General features: G+C 44.3%; 1 protein-coding gene and 1 pseudogene across 1 annotated transcript in view; one reads left to right on the top strand and one right to left on the bottom strand.

Annotated features, from left to right (window-relative positions):
* SHQ1 (SHQ1, H/ACA ribonucleoprotein assembly factor) overlaps positions 1-24,071 on the bottom strand; it is an 86,370-nt gene that overhangs the window by 5,439 nt on the left and 56,860 nt on the right. The window contains 4 exon segments of the mRNA XM_059663396.1: positions 7,364-7,484; positions 12,449-12,572; positions 18,150-18,203; positions 20,676-20,830. Of these exon segments, the coding sequence (XP_059519379.1) occupies positions 7,364-7,484; positions 12,449-12,572; positions 18,150-18,203; positions 20,676-20,830 (454 nt within the window).
* LOC132215192 (POU domain, class 5, transcription factor 1-like) lies at positions 676-1,833 on the top strand (annotated as a pseudogene).

Here is a 24,071-nt window from a genome sequence, read left to right as displayed (position 1 = left end):
AATATCATCAGGTGAGGATTAGCAACAACAACAAAATAAAAAGGGTCAAGTCTAGCAGGCAGAGCAGTGAAGAGGAGGAGCCCTGAATCAGTTGGAATTCTGTCTATCACCAGCTGATTGAATTTTTATCCTTCAGAAAAAAGTCTGTTTCTCACTATTCACACTACATTATGTTTAAAGTGACCTATTTACATAAGATATGTAAAAATGACTTATATGCTCTCTTCTGATTCTTCACCAAGCTGATTCATCTCTATTTCTTATTATTCTCCTCTTACTGCTTGAAGCTGGCTAGTTTCCTAAATTAAGGTTCTCATTGAAACAATTTATAGAAAAAGCATTCTAAACCCTTTCCCTAAAGAATGCTAGGATGAAAAGTGATTAAAAATGTCAAATATCATTGGTGTTGACCAGCTGTGGGCAAACTACGGCCCGCGGGCCGGATCCGGCCCATTTGAAATGAATAAAACTAAAAAAAAAAAAAAAAAAAGACCGTACCCTTTTATGTAATGATGTTTACTTTGAATTTATATTAGTTCACACAAACACTCCATCCATGCTTTTGTTCTGGCCCTCGGGTCCAGTTTAAGAACCCATTGTGGCCCTCGAGTCAAAAAGTTTGCCCACCCCTGGTGTAGACTGTGTCCTAATAGTCTGAAGAATGAAAGTTGGGTTTGTTTCTATTCAATTATTTTCCACTGATAACTTACCAATCACTGTTTGCTAAAAAATAAAAATGAGTTAAGCCATGTCCTTCCACCAGGCCCTGGCTTAGGGCACCGTCCTTCCCATGGCGGGACACCTGGCTTCCAACTTCGCCTTCTCATCCCCACCAGGTGGTGGAGGCAATGGGCCAGGAGGGCCGGAGCTGGGCTGGGTTGACCCTCAGACCTGGCTGGGCTTCCAGGCCCTCCTAGCGGGTCTACCATAGGGCTGGGGCTTGCCCCCAGGGCTGAGGTGTGGGGGATTCCCCCATGCCCTCCCAAAATGAGGTCTGCAGGGGGATGGCCCACTGTGCACCTCAGGCTGGAGTGGGGCTGGCACCCCAAGGTCGCCTGGAGACCCCCCAGCTTGAGGGCAAGGCGGGAGCCGGGGTGGAGAGCAACTCCAAGGGGGCCTCCCCCGAGCCCTGTGCTGTCCTGCCTGGGGCCCTGAAGCTGGACAAGGAGAAGCTGGAGCTCAACCCCAAGGAGGAGAGCATGAGAGCTCTGCAGAAGGACATGGAGCAATTCGCCAAGCTCCTGAAGCAGAAGAGGATCACCCTGGGGTACACCCAGGCCGATGTGGGGCTTACTCTGGGCGTTCTCTTTGGCAAGGTGTTCAGCCAAACGACCATCTGTGCTTTGAGGCTCTGCAGCTCAGTTTGAAGAACATGTGAAGCTCTGGCCCCTGCTGCAGAAGTGGGTGGAGGGAGCTGACAACAACGAGAACCTGCAGGAGATATGCAAACCAGAGACCCTGCTGCAGGCCCGAAAGAGAAAGCGGATGAGTATGGAGACCCGAGTGAAGGGCAACTTGGAGAACATGTTCCTGTAGTGCCCGAAGCCCGCCCTGCAGCAGATCGAAGGGACGTGGTCCGAGTGCGGTTCTGCAACCGTCGCCAGAAGGGCAAATGATCAAGCAGCAACTATTCTCAAAAGAGGATTTTGAGGCTCCCAGGCCTCCTTTCTCAGGGGACCAGTATCCTTTCCTGTGGCCCCAGGGCCCCACTTTGGCCCAGGCTATGCGGGCCCTCACTTCACTACGCTGTACTCCACGGTCCAGTTCCCTGAGGGTGAGGCCTTTCCCGCTGTGCCCGTCACCACTCTGGGCTCTCCCATGCACTCAAACTGAGCTGTCTGCCTTCCCAGGGCGGAGAAAAGGAAAGAAACCGAGATAGTTCCAGGGCTTTGGGATTATGTTCTTCTCACTAAGCACTGGGAGCACAAACGGTGTGGGGAGCTGGTTGGCGGGACGGTAAAGTTCAGTGGTGCTCTTGATTTTAATCCCCTATCACTTTGATTTTAATAAAGAAACACGGGACACAGAAAAAAAATAATTAAGCCATGTAAAAGTAGCCTTTTGTTCTTTCAACCACTGGTACAATTAAAGCTGGTTCCAAGTGGGCCACTCCTTATCCATTACAGAGTCTGCCTCTGTAAGGCCTTTCCACTTCAGGAAGCACCTCATTTCCGAGATCAGCCTACAGCACTGGAAGCACCTCATTTAATGTAGTCAGTGGTTTTTCACTGTCACAACTCAGACCAGGCTGTGCATGTCAGAAAGCCTGTCAAACGGCATTATCGGTTCACACAGTGCTTACAAACACCAGGCCCATGCTGATGCACCACAGCAAGTATGCAACCTGTGTTCCTAGTTGTATTACAGTGTATATTTTATATTTAAGTAAGAGAAATCTACCTGGAAGAATGTACTTGTTACAGAACAAAGAGATTTAGCATTGAAAAGAGACGATAATTGAATTGTGCTGTATTTTCATAAATTCTACTCAAAACAGGTTTTTCTTGGAAAGTTTTTAGAAACGTAATCTACCATGTAACTTTTAAAAAGTTTCATTTTGTTTGTATATGCAAAATAATATTCTGTTTATAAAAAAATTTCAACTGAAAACTAGCTGGAGAGAAGCTGATAACCACGGATGGAAAGTGGAAACTGCAGAGACTAGAAAGTGCAGAGAGCAGAAAGGGCTGGCCGGGCTCCCGCAGACAGCAGCTGAGGTCTGGAAGCCTATCTCGGCTGTGAGTGGTTCCCATTCAGAACTCTGGGGTCTAAACCCCAAGCTGGGTCCCCCAGCAGAGAGAACCAGAACTGAGAAGGGTAGCCACATAACATCTGGCTGTGAAAGGCAGTGGGGTTGCCATCTGCCAGGGAGAGAGGACAGGAAATGCAGGCACCTTTTTAAAGGAACAACACACAAAATTTACTGTGCAGCCACTCACCTTGGGCTCCGGCAGAGGCAGGGCAGAGTGGACTGGACCTGAGTAAGCAGAAGCCAGGGTTGGGGCTCTTGGGTTGGAGCTTGGAGGGCACCCACCCCGGTTGCCTGTGCTGAGTCATTCCCTCATGCTGCAGAGGGCATCTTTTTCATGTGAACCTTTGTTATCCAGGCGGTTTTTGCCTGGGGAGGTGGGAAGGGAGGCAGTTGACCCACCCTGTTGGAAGACCTCTCCCTCCAACCAGTAGTCCATAGCCTAAGGCCAATCAAGGCTGAGAAAAATCAGACTGCAGGCAGAGGCGGGTCTCTGGAAGCTTTGAGTCTTTGCCTGACCTCCTTCTGGGCCCAGGGATAGGAAAAACAGACCCTGGTGCACATGTTGGTCCTTTCCACAGGCACCAAGCCAGAGAAGAGGAGCCACGGGCTGTAGTTTGCTAATAGCTCCAAATGATACTCGGGGCCAGTCACTAACAGCATCTGACATTGTCCTGCACTAGAGGCTGGAAGTCCTAGCAGATCTCTTATTCCACAGACACAAATGCAAACAGGCAGCCAAAATGAGAAGACATAAAAAGAAGTACCAAATTAAAGAACAAGGGATAAATGAAATGGAGATAAAAAAATTTATCAGATACAGAGTTCAGAATATTGACAGCAAAGACGCTCAACAGAATGAAAAAAAAAATAGTGACTATGACGAATGACATCCTAGCTAATAAAAGAGAAACATGGTAATTAGCGTACATCCGCTACCCTTCCCATTGGCTAATCAGCGAGATATGCAAATTAACTGACAGTCAAGATGGCGGCCGGCAGGCAGGGAGCTTGAAACTAACATGAGGCTTGCTTGCTTCAGTGATGGAGGAAACCAACGTTCCCCGCCTGCCTTGCCGGCCTCTGAGCTTGCAGTTTCAAACATTGTTACAAATATAGAAGCTAAACAAAATCCCAGAAACCTTTCAGCCCGCCGCGATCTCAGAGCTGGAGTTGCTACATCGTTTCGATTATAGAACCCAAACAAACCAGACACCTGCTTTCAGCAGCAGAGGCCTCAGAGCGGGAGCCAGAGCTAAAGCTGGCCCAGAATAAAAATAAAAAAAGAAAAAAAGGAGCAGTTGGGAGATTCAGTCATCTGCCAGCCTGAAAACAGACCTCAGCCCCTCACCCAGACTGGCCAGGCACCCCAGTGGGGACCCCCACCCTGAAGGGTGTGTGACCAGCTGCAAACAGCCATCATCCCCTCACCCAGGCTGGCCAGGCACCCCAGTGGGGACCCCACCCTGAAGGGGGTGTGACCAGCTGCAAATAGCCATCGTCCCCTCACCCAGGTTGTCCAGGCACCCCAGTGGGGACTCCCACCCTGAAGGGTGTGTGACCAGCTGCAAACAGCCATCATCCCCTCACCCAGGCTGGCCAGGCACCCCAGTGGGGACCCCCACCCTGATCCAGGACACCCTTCAGGGCAAACCAGCCGGCAACCAGCCGGCCCCCACCCGTGCACCAGGCCTCTATACTATATAGTAAAAGGGTAATATGCCTCCCAGCACTGGGATCAGCGGAGCCGCAAGGCCTCCCAGCACCGGGATCAGTGTGACAGGGGGCAGCGCCCAAACCCCCTGATCGCCCTGTGGCTCTGTGAGTGACAGGGGGCAGGGCCACAACCTCCCTATCCACCCTGCTCTGTTTGTGACAGGGGAAGGCACCCAACCCCCTAATCAGCCCTGCTCTGTGCCTGATAGGGGAGAGATCCCCAAACCCCTGATCGCCCTGTGGCTCTGTGTATGACAGGGTGCAGCGCCCCAACCCCCTGATCGGCCCTGCTCTGTGTATGACAGGGTGCGGCACCCCAACCCTCCCCCCTCCCCACGGGCCCTGCTCTGTGTGTGACGGGGTAGAGCCATAACCTCCCCATCGGCCCTGCCCTGAGTGTGACAGTGGCGGCGCCCCAACCCCCTGATCGGCCCTGCTCTGTGGGTGGTAGAGGACGGTGCCCCAACCCCCCCTCCACGGGCCCTGCTCTGTGTGTGATGGGGTAGAGCCATAACCTCCCCATCGGCCCTGCCCCGAGTGTGACAGTGGTGGCGCCCCAACCCCGATTGGCCCTGCTCTGTGGATGACAGGGTACGGAGCCCCAACCCCCCTGATGGGCCCTGCTCTGTGCGTGACAGGAGGCAGCGCCGCAACCTCCCTATTGATCCTGCCTTGAGTGTGACAGGGGGTGGTGCCCCAACCCCCCAATTGGCCCTACCCTGAGAGTGACTAAGGGTGGCATTCCAACCTCCCAATCCGCCCTGCTCTGTGCATGACAGGGGAAGGCGCCCCAACTCCCCAATCGGCCCTGCTCTGAGCCCGACCAGGGGCTGCACCTAGGGATTGGGCCTGCCCTCTGCCACCCAGGAGCAGGCCTAAGCCAGCAGGTCATTATCTCCCGAGGGGTCCCAGACTGCGAGAGAGCACAGGCCAGGCTGAGGGACCCTCCCTACCCCCTGAGTGCACAAATTTTTGTGCACCGGGCCTATAGTCTATATATATAAACCCGAATATGCAAATAGACTGAACGGTGAAACAATTCGCCATGACGTGTGCTGACCACCAGGGGGCGTGCACAGAACATGGCAGGCATTGGCAGCAGAGCGTGGAACATGGCAGGCATCAGCCACGGCGGGACGGTGGAGCAGATGAGTGGGGGCAACAGAACAAGGCAGGGAGCTGGTCACTGTCATCAGGGTGAGCCTCTGGTGGTTATTGAAAATTCTTTGCTCCCGTGCACTGCGGTCCTGTTGTGCACTCGCACCTGCTGCCGGCGCCAGCCCCCCTAGCACCTGCTGCCGGCAGTGGCCCTGCTCAAACCTGCAGCTGGCACCAAAGCCCTCGCTCACACCCAGGGCCAGCGCTGGCCCCAATTGCTCTGCACCGTCAGCAGGTGCAAACGGGGCTGGTGTTATCAGCGCATGGGAGCAGTGGCGGAGGGAGCGGGGCTGCTGGCCAACAGGGGACTGGAGGCCGCGGTGGGAGGGGCAGAGCAGGGGCGCAGAGGATGGGCCAAGACCTGCCCCTGTGCCCACCACAGCCTCGTGGCCCACGGTTCCTTTCAAGGTGCATGAATTCGTGAACTGGGCCCCTAGTAGAACTATAAAAAACACAGTGGAAGGAATACACAGAAGATTGGGAGATGAGGAGGATCGGATCAGTGAATTAAAAAACAGGGTAGAAAAAATTCACTCAACCAGAGAATCAAAAAGAAAAAAACAATTTAAAAATAGGAGGACAGCTTAAGGGAGCTGTGGGACAACATGAAACCATAACAATATTTGCAACATAGGTGTGCTAGAAGGAGAAGAAAGTGAGTAAGAAATAGAGAACACGTATGAAGAAATAATGTCAGGTAACTTCCCGAATCTGGTGAAGGGAAGAGTCACATAAGTCCAGGAGGCACAGAGAGTCCCAAGCAAGAAGAACCCAACAGACCTATGCCCAGACACATCATATTAAAATGTCAAAAATTAAGGACAAAGAGAGAATCTTAAAGGCAGCAAGAAAAAAGCAATTTGTTATCTACAAAGGAGCTCCCATAGGCTGTCAACTGATTTCTCATCAGAAAGTCTACAGGCCAGAAGGGAATGGCATGAAGTATTCAAGGTAAAGAAAATCAAGTATCTGAAACCAAGATTACTATAACCAGCAAGGCTGTCATTCAAAATAGATGGTGAAATAAAGAGCTTCCCAGACAAAAAAAGCTAACGGAGCTTATCACCATCAAGCCAGCACCGCAAAAAGTGGTAAAGGCATGAAATTCGTGCACTTAGGGGGCGGTCCCTCAGCCCAGCCTGTGCCCTCTTGCAGTCCGGAAGCCCTCAGGGGATGTCCAACTGATGGCTTAAGCCTGTTCCCCAGCAGTCAGACATCCTTAGCACTACTGCGGAGGTGGGAGAGGCTCCCGCCACCACTACCATGCTTGCCAGCCGTGAGCCTGGCTTCTGGCTGAGTAGCACTCCCCCTGTGGGAGCGCACTGACCACCAGGGGGCAGGTCCTGCATTGAGCATCTGCCCCATAGTGGTCAGTGCGCGTCATAGCAACTGGTCGTTCCACCGTTCAGTCGATTTGCATATTAGCCTTTTATTATATAGGACAGTCAATAACATAGCATTCAATATTTATAACTGCCTGTTTTAACATTTATTTCCTAAGCAGTGCCAATTTTTTTTTTTAAGTAAAATTAGCTTTTCAACATCTGCACTTCCTCCCTAAGCAAATTCACTAAGCTACCCAGGTTGATCCATTTACTTCTTAAAATGTTTGGTAGCTAAATGAGGCTTCTTCTCTTTCATTAAAATTTATCTCCTAGGTTATTTCATGTTCTTCCTCAGGGTTAAGTAGGTATTCCTGAAATGGGAACATACAGAATTCATATGTAATTCAAAACTTACTTGGCTTTCTGAATCCACACACAGTAGTCCGAGATATAGAGATCGTTTAGAATGTAAGCTTGGTCACTTTCCTGAAAAATTTTGTGAATATCCAGGAGACACTTTAAAACTGCACTTTTACCTAAAGGAAATTTAAAAAAATGAAATCATCTTTAAGAAAATATATCTGATTTTTTAAAACTGAGAATTTCAGACACCAGGAAGTAATATATAGCAGTTCAGAGTTTTAATTGTTCTTTAGAATATTTTTCATATTCCTTTGTTGCATAAAATTGTATCACACTATTAGGGCCAAAGCCCATTATATTTTCCTTAAGAATTATGAATAAGCCTTATATGCTATTGCTATAGCTAATTAACTGTGGTTACCAAAAAAAAGTACTATGAACACAACTAGATATATTAAACAAAAAGAAGCAACCCAGACTAAATGAATATTTACATGCACCATAACTTCAATTAGATAATGTTCTTCTAATTCAAACTTTCAAAACACCATTGGGAATTATATTTTAGTTTTCAACTTCTTTATTTATGTCAATATTTTTTGTCAAGTAATTATCTAGTACTAACTTACATTTTTTTTCAACTTAAAGAACTGAAGAAAAGTGAGACTGAAAACAAAACATCATAGCACTACTTCAAAAACAAAGCAACAAAACCACTTGGGAAAAGCTATCAAGTACTACCCTCTTGTTCACTCTAATTACTTCCTCCTGATTGTTAAATGAACCTGTATAGGCCATTAACAACTGATGAAATAGAAGCACTAATCAAAAAACTCCCAGAAAATGAAAGCCCTGTTCCAAATAGCTTCATAGGGGAGTTTAACCAAACATTCAAAGAACTAACACACCTATCCTTCTCAAACTATTCCAAAAATTCCAAGAGGAATGGACACTTCCAAGCAAAATTGAGGCCAGCATTACCCAAATTCCAAAACCAGACAAAGACACTACAAAAAAAGAGAATTACAGGCCAATATCTCTGATGAATATAGATGCTAAAATCCTCAACAAAATATTAGCAAATCAAATCCAGTAATATATTAAAAAGTACATATATCATGACCAAGTGGGATTTATCCCAGGGATGCATGACTGGTACAATATTAGTAAGTCAATAAATGTGATACATCACATAAGCAAAATGAAAGACAAAATCACAATATCATATCATTAGACACCGAGAAAGCATTCGACAAATCTAACACGTTGTTGATAAAAACTCTCAGCCAAGTGGGAATAGAGAATCATACCTCAACACAATAAAGCAGACATCATACTCAATGGGCAAAAACTAAAACCATTTCCCCTAAGAACAGGAATAAGACAGGGATGTATGCTTTCACCACTGTTATGCACCATAGTACTGGAAGTCCTAGCCACAGCAATCACTGGAGGCCCAGTGCACGAATTTGTGCATGGGTGGGGTCTGGCCAACCCAGCCCGAATCGGTGGATTGAGGCCGGGCCTGTCGGGAGGGGTCACGGGCAATTGGCCATCTTGTGACGAATGAGGGTGTGACACCACCTAGGCTATTATTAGTATAGATGATTCGTGTAGACTACACCACACACTCTACAGGCCAATTTTAATTACAAAGGAGGTAATGTGGAAGGCAGGAGGAGGAAGAAATACATCAGGTTCTTAAATAACTTGTTTCACTTCATTTCACTGCAACTTTGTACAATCTGAATGCTTGTCCATATCAAGTCGCCTATGGTAAAACTGGTTTTCTTCTCTTTCACTTCAAGTCGCAGAGCCTACTGATGACATTAGGTGAGGACTCACTGAACAATCAAAACTCACAGAAGTGATGAAACCAAATTAGCCATGTTATCCAAACAGAAACATTCAAGGAAGAACAAACTAAACTATAAGAATTTTTTGAATAGTTTTAATTGTCACAGAGAAGAAAATACCAGGCGGAGCATATGTCAGTCTCTTTCTCTTCTGGGGGGTGGAGTACAGGGGAAGACATTTATTTTTATAACTACCAACTTAACGTTTTAAAAGTCAACAGTAAGTCTTTACAAAAAAAAAACACAACCTAAAACTCTTCAGCTGAAACTTGTGTAGGTGTCTCTACAGTGGGACACCCTGGAACATACTGCCTCTCACAGTCACACAGCTCCCTAACACTGCCAGGCTAACAGACAATGCAAGATCTGAAGCTGCAAATAATTCAGTGCGTGAAGAAAAGAGTAGGTATGCCAGCTCAGAGGACGGCATAAAAAGGAGTAGACGTGGACTTAAAATGGGGTGCTTCAGGGAATAGCAGAAAAAAAAAAAGTATTTAGCTGGAGCAGATGGCTCCAGTAGGGAAATAGGGGAGTAAATAGGTGAGTTTGGTAGAAGTCAGACTGTGACAAGGAGGAGACTAATGCAATCGGACAGGACTGTGGTGAGAGCCCTAACCACAGGTATCTGCAATAGGAATAAGACTGTACTCCAGAGATTTTTATCAAAAAAGTTATAGAATTAAGGCCACAAATGAGAATCCATAGCAACCATTACCTAATGAAATTATATAGCTTCATTTAACAGACATGCCAAAAGCAAAGTTGCCCCCTTGCTAACGGCTACAGGCAAATTTATTATCACAAAATCCTATCTAATAAAAGAAACATGGTAATTAGTGTACATCCGCTACCCTTCCCATTGGCTAATCAGTGAGATATGCAAATTAACTGCCACCCAAGATGGCGGCCGGCAGCCAGGCAGCTTGAAGCGAATATGAGGCTTGCTTGCTTCAGTGATGGAGGAAACCAACGTTCCCCGCCTGCCTTGCCAGCCTCTGAGCTTGCAGCTTCAAACATTGTTACAAATATAGAAGCTAAACAAAGCCCCAGAAACCTGCTTTCAGCCTGCCGGGATCTCAGAGCTGGAGTTGCTACATTGTTTCGATTATAGAACCCAAACAAACCAGATACCTGCTTTCAGCAGCAGAGGCCTCGGAGCTGGAGCCAGAGCTAAAGCTGACCCAGAATAAAAAAGAAAAAGAAAAAAAGGAGCAGTTGGGAGCTTCAGTCACCCGCCAGCCTGAAAACAGCCCTCAGCCCCTCACCCAGACTGGCCAGGCACCCCAGTGGGGACCCCCACCCTGAAGGGTGTGTGACCAGCTGCAAACAGCCATCATCCCCTCACCCAGGCTGGCCAGGCACCCCAGTGGGGACCCCCACTCTGATCCAGGACACCATTCAGGGCACACCAGCCGGTCCCCACCTGTGCACCAGTCCTCTATCCTATATAGTAAAGGGTAATATGCCTCCCAGCACCGGGATCAGCGGAGCTGAGAGGCCTCCCGGCACCGGGATCAGTGTGACAGGGGGCAGCGCCCAAACCCCCTGATCGCCCTGTGGCTCTGTGTGTGACAGGGGGCGGGGCCACAATCTCCCTATCTGCCCTGCTCTGTTCATTACAGGGGAAGATGCCCCAACCCCCTGATCAGCCCTGCTCTGTGCCTGATAGGGGGGAGCTCCCCAACCCCCTGATCGGCCCTGCTGTGTGTGTGATAGGGTGCGGCGCCCCAACCCCCCCACCCCCACGGGCCCTGCTCTGTGTGTGATGGGGTAGAGCCATAACCTCCCCATCAGCCCTGCCCTGAGTGTGACAGTGGCAGCGCCCCAACCCCCTGATCGGCCCTGCTCTGTGGGTGATAGAGGGCGGCGCCCCAACCTCCCGATCCACCCTGCTCTGAGCCTGACCAGGGGCTGCACCTAGGGATTGGGCCGGCCCTCTGCCACCCGGGAGCAGGCCTAAGCCAGCAGGTCGTTATCTCCCGAGGGGTCCCAGACTTCGAGAGGGCACAGGCCGGGCTGAGGGACCGCCCTGCCGAGTAAAAAAATTTTTGTGCACCGGGCCTCTAGTAATAATAAAAAAAAAGTATTCTGTATTTTTAATTTAAAGAGAAGTTACATTGTATTTACATAGCTTTATCCCTATTTTGTTTAAAAAAAGATAAATACAGATGGGAAATAAGTTTTATATGTGTAAGATTATATATATATATGTATATATGTATGTGTGTGTGTGTGTGTGTCTCTACAGTCATTGAAGAAGTATATATATGTTTGTCTCTACAGTCACTGAACAAATGTGATGTGTGCCTGACATTATTTCATATGAGGAATTACAGTTCTTTATTCTTCTTTGCACTTCCCCTATTTTCAAAATTCTCCACAATGAACATTTATTTGTTCAACAAAAAGACAGACATACTTGATTATACAACTAATCCTTAAAATAGTGATAAAAAATTCTAAACATTAATTTCATACTTGAACATTTTCTTCAAATGCATTTTTGAACAACTGACAAGCAATATTTTGATCAGGTGTTTTAGAAAATTTACAAAAATTATGACACAGTTTTGAAAAGGAAAGTTACATACTCTTCAAAAACTGTGCTTTCCTTTTAAGTATTGTTAATACTATTTTCATACTTGTTAATACTTGTTAATACTATTGGTTGTGCGGGAGGCAATCAATACATGTCTTTCTCTCTCTCTCTCTCAGTTTGTTCCTCCTTCCTTCCCTCCCTTACTGTAAGATCAATAGAAAAAAAAACATTAACAACAAAAACAAGTCCTGTGAGTAGCTGTGCTTTTCTTTGGAAAGCCTTTCCAAGCCCAGGTCCCCTTGCCTCTTCCTAGTGGATCACTGTACCCCTGCAAGCAAAGTGCATTTCACTCTATTCTGAAATTGTGTGTTATTTATCATCTGTCATCCAGGTAAAACTGAAAACTTCATAGGAACAGGAAATTTATCTTATTTACTATTATACCCACAGTCCTAGGAATTATAAGCACCCAAGAAACACTGAATGATGAAATCTACTAAATACAAAGTGGGTTGGAATATGGTGTGTACTTCTTTATTTACCTTCCCACTCCTTTCAGAAACACCTGATTTGTGTGATTATACATCTGTATAGAGGGACTATTACTTTACATACACCTAGGAGGAAAAGTGGTTGGATGAGTCATTTCATTATTTACATATAGAAAAAAAGAGTATTACTTCCTCAGCCTAAAAACTTGTAATTTTTCATTCTCAATTCTGTAAGCACAATAATATCTCACCTAGTTGCAATATCTTTATAGTGTCTCTGCAGGCTTTCGTCACCAGCTTGAAATGGCGGTAAAGTGGGTAGCACAAAACTCTTCTTCCAAAAGACACCAGGACTTCATGAACATTAGTCCAAGTCTATGAAGTATCAATTAAATAAGTAAGCATTTCCATATTATACAAACAAAAGTATATCATGAAATATTGTCCATTAAAAATTAAAAGTTTGGCCCTAGCCGTTTTGGCTCAGTGGATAGAGCGTTGGCCTGTGGACTAAAAGGTCCCAGGTTCGATTCCAGTCAAGGGCATGTGCCTTGGCTGTGGGCACAACCCTGGTAGGAGGTGTGCAGGAGGCAGCTGATCAGTGTCTCTCTCCCATCAATGTTTCTAACTCTCTATCCCTCTCCCTTCCTCTCTATAAAAAATCAAAATACATATTAAAAAAAAATTAAAAGTTTGGCCCTAGCTGTTTTGGCTCAGTGGATAGAGCAGGGGTCCTCAAACTATGGTCCGCAGGCCACATGCGGCCCACCAAAAACATTTATCCGGCCCGCCGGGTGTTTTTGCCGCTGCTGCCTGTTGCTTAGCAGTCGACTAGTTTTTTGTTAAACTATAGTCCGGCCCTCCAACGGTCTGACGGACAGTGAACTGGCCCCATTTAAAAAGTTTGAGGACCTCTGGAGAGCGTTGGCCTGTGGACCAAAGGGTCCCGGATTCGATTCCGGTCAAGGGCATCAAATCTTGGACCCTTATTATTTACTATTATACCCACAGTCCTAGCATAGTAACTAGAAATTATAGGTACCCACGAAAAACAAGAATACAAAGTGATTTAAATTTGGCACTTAGCTTGTTTTAGAATATGTACCGGCCTGGGCTCTGGTCGGGGCTTGTGCAGGAGGCAACCAATCTATGTGTTTCTCTCACATTGATATTTCTCTCTGTCTTTACCTCTCTCTTCCACTCTCCCTTTAAAAAAAAGAAAAAATATCCTCAGGTGAGGATTAAAAAAAATTTTTTTTTAAGTTTGGATTATAATGAAGCCAAGTAGAGAGAAATATAAAACCATAAAATGAGTTTTTGTACACCTTACAATAAATTATTTAATCTTATTAGTCTTTGTAATTTCCATATTTTATCACACCCACTCTTTAAAAACCACATATGTAGTAGGAAAGCTTTTTTTAAAAAAATATATTTTATTGATTTTTTACAGAGAGGAAGGGAGAGGGATAGAGAGCTAGAAACATCAATGAGAGAGAAACATCGATCAGCTGCCTCCTGCACGCCCCCAATGGGGATGTGCCTGCAACCAAGGTACATGCCCTTGACCGGAATCGAACCCGGGACCCTTCAGTCCGCAGGCTGACGCTCTATTCACTGAGCCAAACCGGTTAGGGCAGTAGGAAAGCTTTTAAAAGTCTCTTAAGAATTACAAATGTGAATCTAAAACACATGGGTCTAACCCAGCCGTGGGCAAACTACAGCCCGCGGGCTGGATCCGGCCCCTTTGAAATGAATAAAACTAAAAAAAAAAAAAAAAGACCGTACCCTTTTATGTAATGATGTTTACTTTGAATTTATATTAGTTCACACAAACACTCCATCCATGCTTTTGTTCCGGCCCTCGGGTCCAGTTTAAGAACCCATTGTGGCCCTCGAGTCAAAAAGTTTGCCCACCCCTGGACTCTAACCAAACACACATGCACACAAAAGACCTTTCTCAATAATCTATATTTTATGCTTTTGTCTTTTAGGACCATTCCACAGAGTATAGATGAAAGGTGTAGAACTTTTTAGTGGTGTGTGTTCAGTCTCTCTCTCTTTTACTTTGGACATGAGTAATACCTGGTATTTACTTCAGTAATTTATTTTTAATCATCAAAGAGAAAATTAATAATTCCTGGAAAAAAGAGTGTTTTATTATAAATAGTATTAAACTGATAACCATTAGCAATTCAAAACTTACTGAAATCACTTGACAAAGGTAATTTTCTACCAAACTGTTTTCAAATTGAGGTGTTTTGATAAAAAATGTTACCCATATATAAAACTTAAAATATAAAATTAACACTAAGGGAGCAGCATAATTTCCATATATATTAACTTTAATGAATGGGAGACCTGATTAAGAATATTGAGTATCTGACAAAGAATAGTTTATATCTAAAAAGAGCTATGGCCCTGACCAGTTTGGCTCAGTGGATAGAGCGTCGGCCTGTGGACTGAAGGGTCCCAGGTTCGATTCCAGTCAAGGGCATATATCTTGGTTGTGGTCACCTCTCCAATAGGGGGTGTGCAGGAGGCAGCTGATCGATGTTGCTCTCTCATCGATGTTTCTAACTCTCTATCCCTCTCCCTTCCTCTCTGCAAAAAATCAATAAAATATATATATAAAAAAAAGAGCTATGAACTTTTAAAAAATTCTAGCCCAAAAAATGAAATACTTATAAAAGTCTGACAGCTATTACCATGTCTGGCAATTCTAAGTTTTCTCAAAATCTAAAAATTTCAAAATAAAATCATAAATAGGTGATGTTATTCATGTAGATTTTAATAACTGAACTATAAAATTGATCACCAACTCCATAATGAATGCAATTACTACAAAAACCAGTTTCTCCATTATATGCTGATGGTGGCAATACGCAGAACCTAAATGAAGTCTAGCAAACAGCACTTCTCCATCTTTAATCCCATATAATAAAAGCCTAATATGCTAAGTGTCTGGTTGACCAGGCAGCTGTTCAACCAACCAAAGTGTAATATACTAATGATACTAAGGCTGCTCAACCACTCACTATGATGTGCACTGACCACCAGGAGGCAGACAGTCGACTGGTCACTATGAAGTGCACTGACCACCAGGGAAAAGACGCTCCAACGAGTAGGTTAGCTTGCTGCTGGGGTCTGGCCAATCGGGCCTGAGCAAGGTGGGCCAGACATGCTCTGGAGCCCTTCTGCAGTCCCTCCCCAGCTGGCCAACCTCCCGCGTCCCTCTCCAGCCCCGATTGTGCACTGGTGGGGTCCCTCGGCCTGGCCTGCACCCTCTCACAACCTGGGACCCCTTGGGGGATGTCAGAGAGCCAGTTTCAGCCCGATCCCGCAGGCCAGGCCGAGGGACCCCACTGGTACACGAATTCATGCACCGGGCCTCTAGTATACACATAAAACCCTGAAGATCTAGCTACAGATTCTGACTCAGCGTATCTGGACTGATGTTATGTGCTGCTAACAAGCTCCCAGCCACAGAGGCTGGCCAAGCTGTTGGTCCACGGACCAGATAAAGTTAAGTGTTTCAGTTCCTGTTTATAACATACCTTTTATTTCAATCAAATGATGCCATGAAACAACTTTGATTTTACAACTTAAAGTGTACTATACTAGGTGTATCAGTTAATAATGCGGATTTTGTAATCAAAGAAAACACGCTAATTTCAAGAGAAACATCGAAAGTGCTTTATTCAAAGTAATGTCCATCACTAGCTACACATTTCCCCCATCTTTCAGGTAATTTGTGGATACCGTCCCAATAGAACTTTTCTTGTTTTGAGGCAAACCATTCAGAGACCCAATTTTCCACTTCTTCATGTGTTTTGAAGTGCTGCTCAGAAAGTGTGTGTGCCATCAAATTGGAACAAGTGGTCATCTGAAAGAGCAAGGTCTGGTGAATACAGCAGGTGAGTTAATACTTCCCAGGCAAGATCTTTTAATGCAGTGGTTCTCAACCTTCCTAATGTTGCGACCCTTTAATACAGTTCATGCTGTGGTGACCCCCAACCATAAAATTATTTTCGTTGCTACTTCATAACTGTAATTTTGCTACTGTTATGAATCCTAATGTAAATATCTGATATGCAGGATGTATTTTCATTGTTATAAATTGAACATAATTAAAGCATAGTGATTAATCACAAAAACAATATGTAATTATATATGTGTTTTCCGATGGTCTTAGGTGACCCCTGTGAAAGGGTCTTTTGACCCCCAAAGGGGTCTTGACCCACAGGTTGAGAACCGCTGTTTTAATGTGTCTTTAATTTTGGAGTGTGCGATGGTGCATCATCATGAAGCAAAATTACTTTGCCGTGTCTTCTAGCACATTCTGGTAGTTTCAGGATCAAAGCGTGGTTCAAATGATTATTTGATGTCGATAGCGATCAGTATTAATGGTTTCACCTGGTTTTAGAAGCTCATAATACACCACACCTTCCTGATCCCACCAAACGCAGAGCATTGTCTTCTTTCCAAAGCGATTTGGCCTTGCAGTCCATGTTGATGTTTGACCTGGATCAACCCATGATTTTGTGCGTTTGGGATTCTCAAAATAAATCCACTTTTCATCGCTAGTCACAATTTGATGCAAAAAAGACTTTCTTTCGTGCCGCTGAAGCAACATTTTACTGATGACTTTTTGGTTTTCCATTTGTCTTTCGTTCAGTTGATGTGGCACCCATTTTCCTTCCTTTAAAATCTTTCCCATTGCTTGTAAACCATCAGAAATTATTTGCTGAGAAATGTTTAATCTTTCTACAAGTTGTTTTTGAGTTTGACATGCATCTTCATCCAATAATGCTTGTAATTGTTGGTCTTCAAACTTTTTTGGTTGACCTGAACATTCTTTGTCTTTCACATAGAAATCATCACTTTTAAAGCATTTAAACTAGCATTCACAAGTATCTTGAGATGGAGCATGTTCACCATAAGCTTCCTGAAGTATTCAGCAGCACTTTTCTTCAAAATAAAGTAATGAATTAAAACTTCCCACAAATGCTCTTCTTTTGGCACAAAATTCTACATTTTTAAATGTAAAAATATCTATTATGATGTTAACACCTTCAACAAATTTGACATATGAAATTTTGAAGCTTCTTGTCAATACAACAAAATAGCATACATATCAAATCGCATATATATCAACATATGTGTTATCCCATCTATTGAAAAAAATCCGCATTATTAACCGGTACACCTAGTATGTAGGCTTTTAACTGAGGGAAATTTAAATTGACACTTTTTAAAGCTTCTACTCTTAAATTACTATTTTGATGTATAACATTTTGTCCAAATCAGGTAAATTTAAAGATATCACCCATGGATATTTTTGGTAAGACCTACAAAACTATTTTCTAGAAAATATATGTAAAAACAAGTATCACTATATTAAAAGACTTATCAGATCTAACTATACTAATTATAGGACTAAGAGAAGTTATTTAAGCTATATGTGCTAAGTTTCCTGGTCTGTAAAATGTTAATAATACTTCTCACAGACTATGGGAAGGAGTTAGTGAGGGAACGCATGTACAACGCCTCCACAGCTCCTGGTGGTCAGTGGGAGCCAGTGGTAGGACCACTGGGTGTGATTACCATCTTTGACCTCTGAGCCCCAATATACGCCAACTCATAAACATGCCTCAACTCCACCCCACAGTCTTCCCCACCAGACCACATACCCATTCTTTCTCCAAAATGCATTCTCCCTCTCCTGATTTCCAAAGTACCCCACCTGGCTTCATTAGTATACGATAATTAGAATAAGAGTAACAAATGGATTAGAATTTTATTAAAAAGATAAAAAATAAACTTGTACAATAAACCTTCCATTTTTAAAAAGTCAAGGAATTGCTTAAATTACCCAAAATGAACTAATGACAATGAAAAAATACATTTCTGGACAAACAAATCTAAAAAAATTGCAATTAAAAGTCATACCTCAAACCAGCACAGTGTTGGACTCAGTTTTCTGATATTCCACGCAGATTCAACCTTTATTTGTTTTAAAGAAAAGAATACTGTCACGTGAGAGATAGTCATATAAAAACAAAACAAATATATCCATTTTTTTCAAATAGCATGTGAGTAGTTTTGACATAAATATAAAAGCTAAGAAGTGTCTATGATTGCAAAAAATAAAATAAAATACTTGCTTTACTCAATGCAGATGCTATCAAAGGCAAGTTTCTATGTATTTGGATTTTATAAAGTAAAGCTTTTCCAATAATAAGAGTCCCAGGGCACAAGAGCAAATGAGCACAGCTATGAAAGTAAAATTAAAGTGATGCATTGCTCAATTTCTGTCCTTCTCAACTAAGTTACTTACTTCCCAAACATTCTATCAATGGACTCAAAAATAATATTAATATGTGTCTGTGGTACACAAAAAAGCTGCTCAAGAATTTGGCCTTTTCAGAGAATGCTTGTGAGAGTAAATATATTCTAAAGAAGGTTTTGAAGTTTCAAGACTTCATAATTTCAAATATGCAAATAGAAGAATAAATGTTATCGAGTAAAACTAAACACTCACTTATCTCCTGAAGCAATAAGCACTTTTTGCCAAAGAAAACATTTTCTCCAATTGCAGTATCTTAAAAAGATGAGTGGAAACAAAAAGAACTTTCAGTTATATTAGGACCTTGATACACTCATTTATATTCATTTTGGAGTGAAATGCAAATCTCAAGAGTCTCTCTTGAAATTTTCAGAATCATGACAATATAAGTCATCTTGGCACATATAAAATTCTAATCCTAAAACTATGATGTTAAGTGAGAACAGCAGGCTATATAATGCATACATCATGACCCAATATCATACATGCATACATACATGTGCACAATGAAAGAGAGTGAAAGAGATACATCACCTTTTAACAGTGGCTTTTTCTGGGGCTGAGATTACAGGACATTTTAATGATTTTTTTCTTGTGTGTATTTCCCTTTACAATGATACGGAGTATTTGTGTATTTAAATTTTTAAGAAAGCATGTGCACAGCTCAAGAAAAGCCCTTTGAGCAAGGATAATCATAAATAGCTGCAGTGCACATTAACCAGAAAGACTTTTTGTTGTTGTTTCCCAGCTTTTTTAAAAGTAGAGGTGAGAAAAATGTTTAGCTCTTCATTTACAAAATCAAATGTGGTTTAAGTCTACCAGACCTGAGGCCCTGAACCTAACTGTCCCCTATAGCTGGGTTCCTGAGCATTAAAGAGAAAAAACCAACATGATATAGAAAAATGTTAGTTACATGCAAACAAGTGGTTAGAATAAGATGGAACTTGGAGACATTGTAGAAAATAGGTCTACCTTTCATCTAGTGCCAATATTCCACCTTTGTGTGGAAATTACCGAAAAATCGGTTCAGCGGTCTGGTAGGGTTAAGGAGAGCTACGATAAAGTATGTGTTATTAAAAAAGAATATAATTTAAAAATACCAATGTACTTTACATTAGTACTTTACATTAATATATTCTTAATAACAGACTAGAGGTCCAGGGTACAAAATTCATGCACTGAAGTGGGGGTGTAATCCCTCAGCCCGGCATGCACCCCCAGGAGCCCTCAGGGGATGTCCGACTGACAACTTAGGCCCGCTTCAGGCCTAAGCCAGAAGTTGGACATCCTTAGCACTGCCGCAGAGGCAGGAGAGGCTCCCACCATTGCCGCTGCGCTCGCCAGCTATGAGCCCCAGCTTCTGGCTGAGCGGCATTAGTCCTGTGGGAGCGCACTGATCATCAGGGGGCAGCTTCTGTGTTGAGCGTCTGCCCCTGGTGGTCAGTGCCCGTCATAGTGACCAGTCGTTCCGCTGTTAGGTCGATTTGATATTAGCCTTTTTATTATATAGGATTTCTTTAAAACAGTGGTTCTCAACCTTCCTAATGTCGCGACCCTTTAATACAGTTCCTCATGTTGTGGTGACCCCCAAATTCATTGTTACAAATTGAACATAATTAAAGCATAGTGATTAATCACAAAAATAATATGTAATTATATATGTGTTTTCTGATGGTCTTAGGTGGCCCCTGTGAAAGGGTTGTTCGACCCCCAAAGAGGTCGCGACCCACAGGTTGAGAACCGCTGCTTTAAAAGATTCCTATACCTTGCACCTGCTAATTGACAGCTCAGAGAAAGAACATAAATGGGTTGATAGTTTACTCCTTGCCAAAGTCAAGTGTCTTATTTGAGCAATTTATCTCCTAAAGATCCTTTTTCTCTAGCCTCAGTTTTACTTCCCCTCTTTGCTATGTGTAAAGACTGATGCCAAGAGAGAAAAGAGAGACACCAAGCAAGCATTATGCTTCTATGTTGATACCCACCACCAACAAACATGTGCAACTCTGCCCCAAGCGTCCCCTAAGCAGTGATCACCACAGGTCTTACTCTCCACAAGAGGAGTGAAGCACTAATACAGTTTACTCAGTGCAGGAGTCTCAGCCAACAAGCACAGACACACACGCACTTACGTTCTTCTCTCCTTCATTGACACGAGTCTCATAGCAATAGGCCAGAAGGATATCAATCAGACTATAGTACACTTGACGTTGGGCTCTTTTGTCCAGCAGGTAAGACTTATGGACAAATTTTCGCAGCTGACACTTCTCTTCTTCAGAGAAAGATACTAGAAGAAAATGTATTTAAAAATTAGATGCTGCATCCAGTTTTGTTGAACCACCCAATGTTGAAGATTAGTCAAAATTAGAACTTTGATTATAGAAACTGAAATAGTTATTTAATTCTAGATACATAAACAACTTTTAAATTAGACGTCACCGTTTTATTTTTTAAAATATATCTGTATTGATTTCAGAGAGGACAGGAGAAGGAAAGAGAGATAGAAACATCAATGACAAGAGAGAATCACTGGTTGCCTACTGGGGATCAAGCCCACAACCCAGGCATGTGCCCTTGACCTGAATCAAACCCAGGACCCTTCAGTCCAGAGTCGCCAACCTTTCAGACTTCACTGACCACCAATGGTCCGCAGACCACCATTTGCTTCAGTCCACAGGCTGACATTCTATCTACTGAGCCAAAACAGCTAGGGCTAGACTTCACCATTTTATTAATAGCTTTGTGTTAGCTCAAATCCTACTAGGGCTAAATAAAGAAATGTTTAAACAGTATCTATTGCTATTACCAGATTTCTTACACCTCTTTTTGCTAAAGTGTTCTGTATTCAAGGCATCTGAATGTCAGAGTTATTGACTTTAAAGTTACCATAATATATTGACAACAGAAAGCATCTATAATAATAAAAGCATAATATGCTAATTAGATCGGATATCCTTCCGGATGACTTTCTGAATGAAGCAGGGGCTACAAGGGAAGCCCGGGTCCCGGGTGCCAGAGGGAAGCCAGTGCTGGCAGCCAGGGGAAGGAAGGTCTACTCTTGCACGAATTTCATGCATTGAGGCTCTAGTATAATGTAGCTAAGTAAAGTACTCTTTAAATATTCACTATTCATTTTTAAAGTTCTATACAAAAAAGTAGGAGTATCTTATATAATAAAAGGGTAATATGCAAATTGACCCTAACAGCAGAACCACTGGGAATGACTGGTCACTATGTCACACACTGACAACCAGGGGGCAGACACTCAATGTAGGAGTTGCCCCCTGGTGGTCAGTGCACTCCCACAGGGGGAGCTCTGCTCAGCCACTAGCCAGGCTGCCGGCTGCCAGTACAACGGTGGTGGTAGGAGCCTCTCCCGCCACCTCAGCAGCGCTAAGGATGTCCGACTGCAGCTTAGGCCTGCTCCCCGCTGGCAAGTGGACATCCCCCGAGGGCTCCCGGGCTGCCAGAGGGATGTCTGACTGCCAGCTTAGGCCCAATCCCCCCTGGGGAGCGGGCCTAAGTCAGCAGGTGGTCATCCCCTGAGGGATCCCAGACTGTGAGAGGGCACAGGTTGGCTGAGGCACACACACACACACACACACACACACACACAGTGCACAAATTTTTGTGCACCGGGCCTCTAGTTTTCATATATTAGTCCATTTAAGTGCATAGTATTAATATTCTGTATAAATAGAAACAAAGTTACACATAAATACACAAATATGACGACATCACACATGAGACTTATGGAAAGAGGATGTTTCTTTTCAACACAGTCATTTCCTTTTTCTTGTTCTGCTTGCCACCCTCTTTTCATCTTCATCAATAGCCCCAAGTTAAAAATTTAGTATATATACTAATGATTATATATAACGTATACCAACTTTTCTTTCTTTCTTTTTTTTATGCGGTTTAGAACCCTGACCTTTCACATGGCTGGGCCTGCAGTTGGACCCTCCCTCCCCTTTCCTCCCCTGCCGTATTGCTAGTCCTGCAGGTAGACCCTCTGAGGGGGAAGGAACAGGGGCTGGAGAATAGCCCTTAGGCATCAAGCCCCCAGGACAGTGAGGTTCTGACCCACATCAGATACATCCGGCCTTGGCTGTGTTTCAGCTCCAGGCCCAGAAATGCAGCCAAACCAGACAAGCAACCCCACGGCTGCCCGATGCAAGCGGCCCAAGACTACCTCCCAACATTAAAAACCTCATCAATACCATTTGTTGACTGCAAAGAGACTCCCCCCAAAATGCAAAGTGACCTTATTTCATGTGAAACATTTTCTAGTTTAGTTACTTTTAAATCTTCCCTTCTAAATACCCCGCCCCAAAATCCTTATCTTCTGTGGGTCAACAACTCAATCATCCATGACCTGGCTCCGCTCAGAGGAATGCAAATCTATTCCATTGTACACTTTCCGGGAACACAACAATGGGACCAGAAAGAATCTGCTGCATTCAAACCCTCGGTCGAAATGGCTCGCCGTGCAGTGGCTACAACACTCCAGTGGGACTCACAGCTCTACAAATACTGACAGGCTGTCCCTGCTGGGAAGTTCATCGACTATAAATGCGAAGTGTCAGAACAAGCAGTCATGTGCCAGATTCTGTTCTGAAGTTAACCAGTGAAAGACAACACGGGAAACGTGGAAAATCCATCCTCAGGAAGCTGGATCTCAGAGGAAGCATAGCATTTAACACTTCCATATACAAGCCTTTGGGGAGAAAGATCAGACCATGTCAAAACTGAAGAGATTAACGAAAGTATCTGCACTCTGACTCAGGGCTATGAAGAAAATGATGAGAATCATAATGGAGCCAAGAGGCTTATCTGGAGCTGAAAACAACTGTAGCTTAATATTTTAAGACTAGAGACCCGATGCACGAAGATTCGTGCAAGAATAGGCCTTCTTTCCCCTTGCTGCTGGCACTGACTTCCCTCTGGCACCCGGGACCCGGGCCTTTGCTCTGGAGCCACCTCCCACTCACTCCAGCTGGCTCAGTGGTAGCCGCCCAGAGGCCAGGGCTTGTGGGAGGCTTGGCTTCCTTCATCGCTGGGGCAACAAAGGAAGCTAAGCGTCCCACCTGAAGGAAGCCAAGCATCCTGCCCGCTCTGGCTGGTTCCATGGCTCCAGCTACCGCCATCATTTTGGCTATGGGCGCCGCCATCTTTGTTGTGGAGTGATGGTTAATTTGCATATTACCCTTTTATTAGTATAGACTAGAGGCCCGGTGCACAAAAATTTGTGCACTCGAGGGGTAGGGGGGTGGTTACTCAGCCTAGCCTGTGCCCTCTCGCAGTCTGGGACCTCTTGGGAGATAACAACCTGCTGGCTTAGGCCTGCTCCTGGGTGGCAGAGGGCAGGCCCAATCCCTAGGTGCAGCCCCTGGTTGGGCTCAGAGCAGGGCCAATTGGGGAGTTGGGGCGCTGCCCCCTGTCATGCACAGAGCAGAGCGATAGGGAGGTTGTGATGCCACCCTCAGTCATGCTCAGGGTAGGGCCGATTGGGGGGTTGGGGCACCGTC

This window comes from Myotis daubentonii, chromosome 14 (assembly GCF_963259705.1).
Source record: "Myotis daubentonii chromosome 14, mMyoDau2.1, whole genome shotgun sequence".
Lineage (NCBI taxonomy): Eukaryota > Metazoa > Chordata > Mammalia > Chiroptera > Vespertilionidae > Myotis > Myotis daubentonii.
The sequence above is the reverse complement of the archived record's forward strand: the minus strand, read 5'-3'. Positions and strand labels throughout refer to the sequence as shown.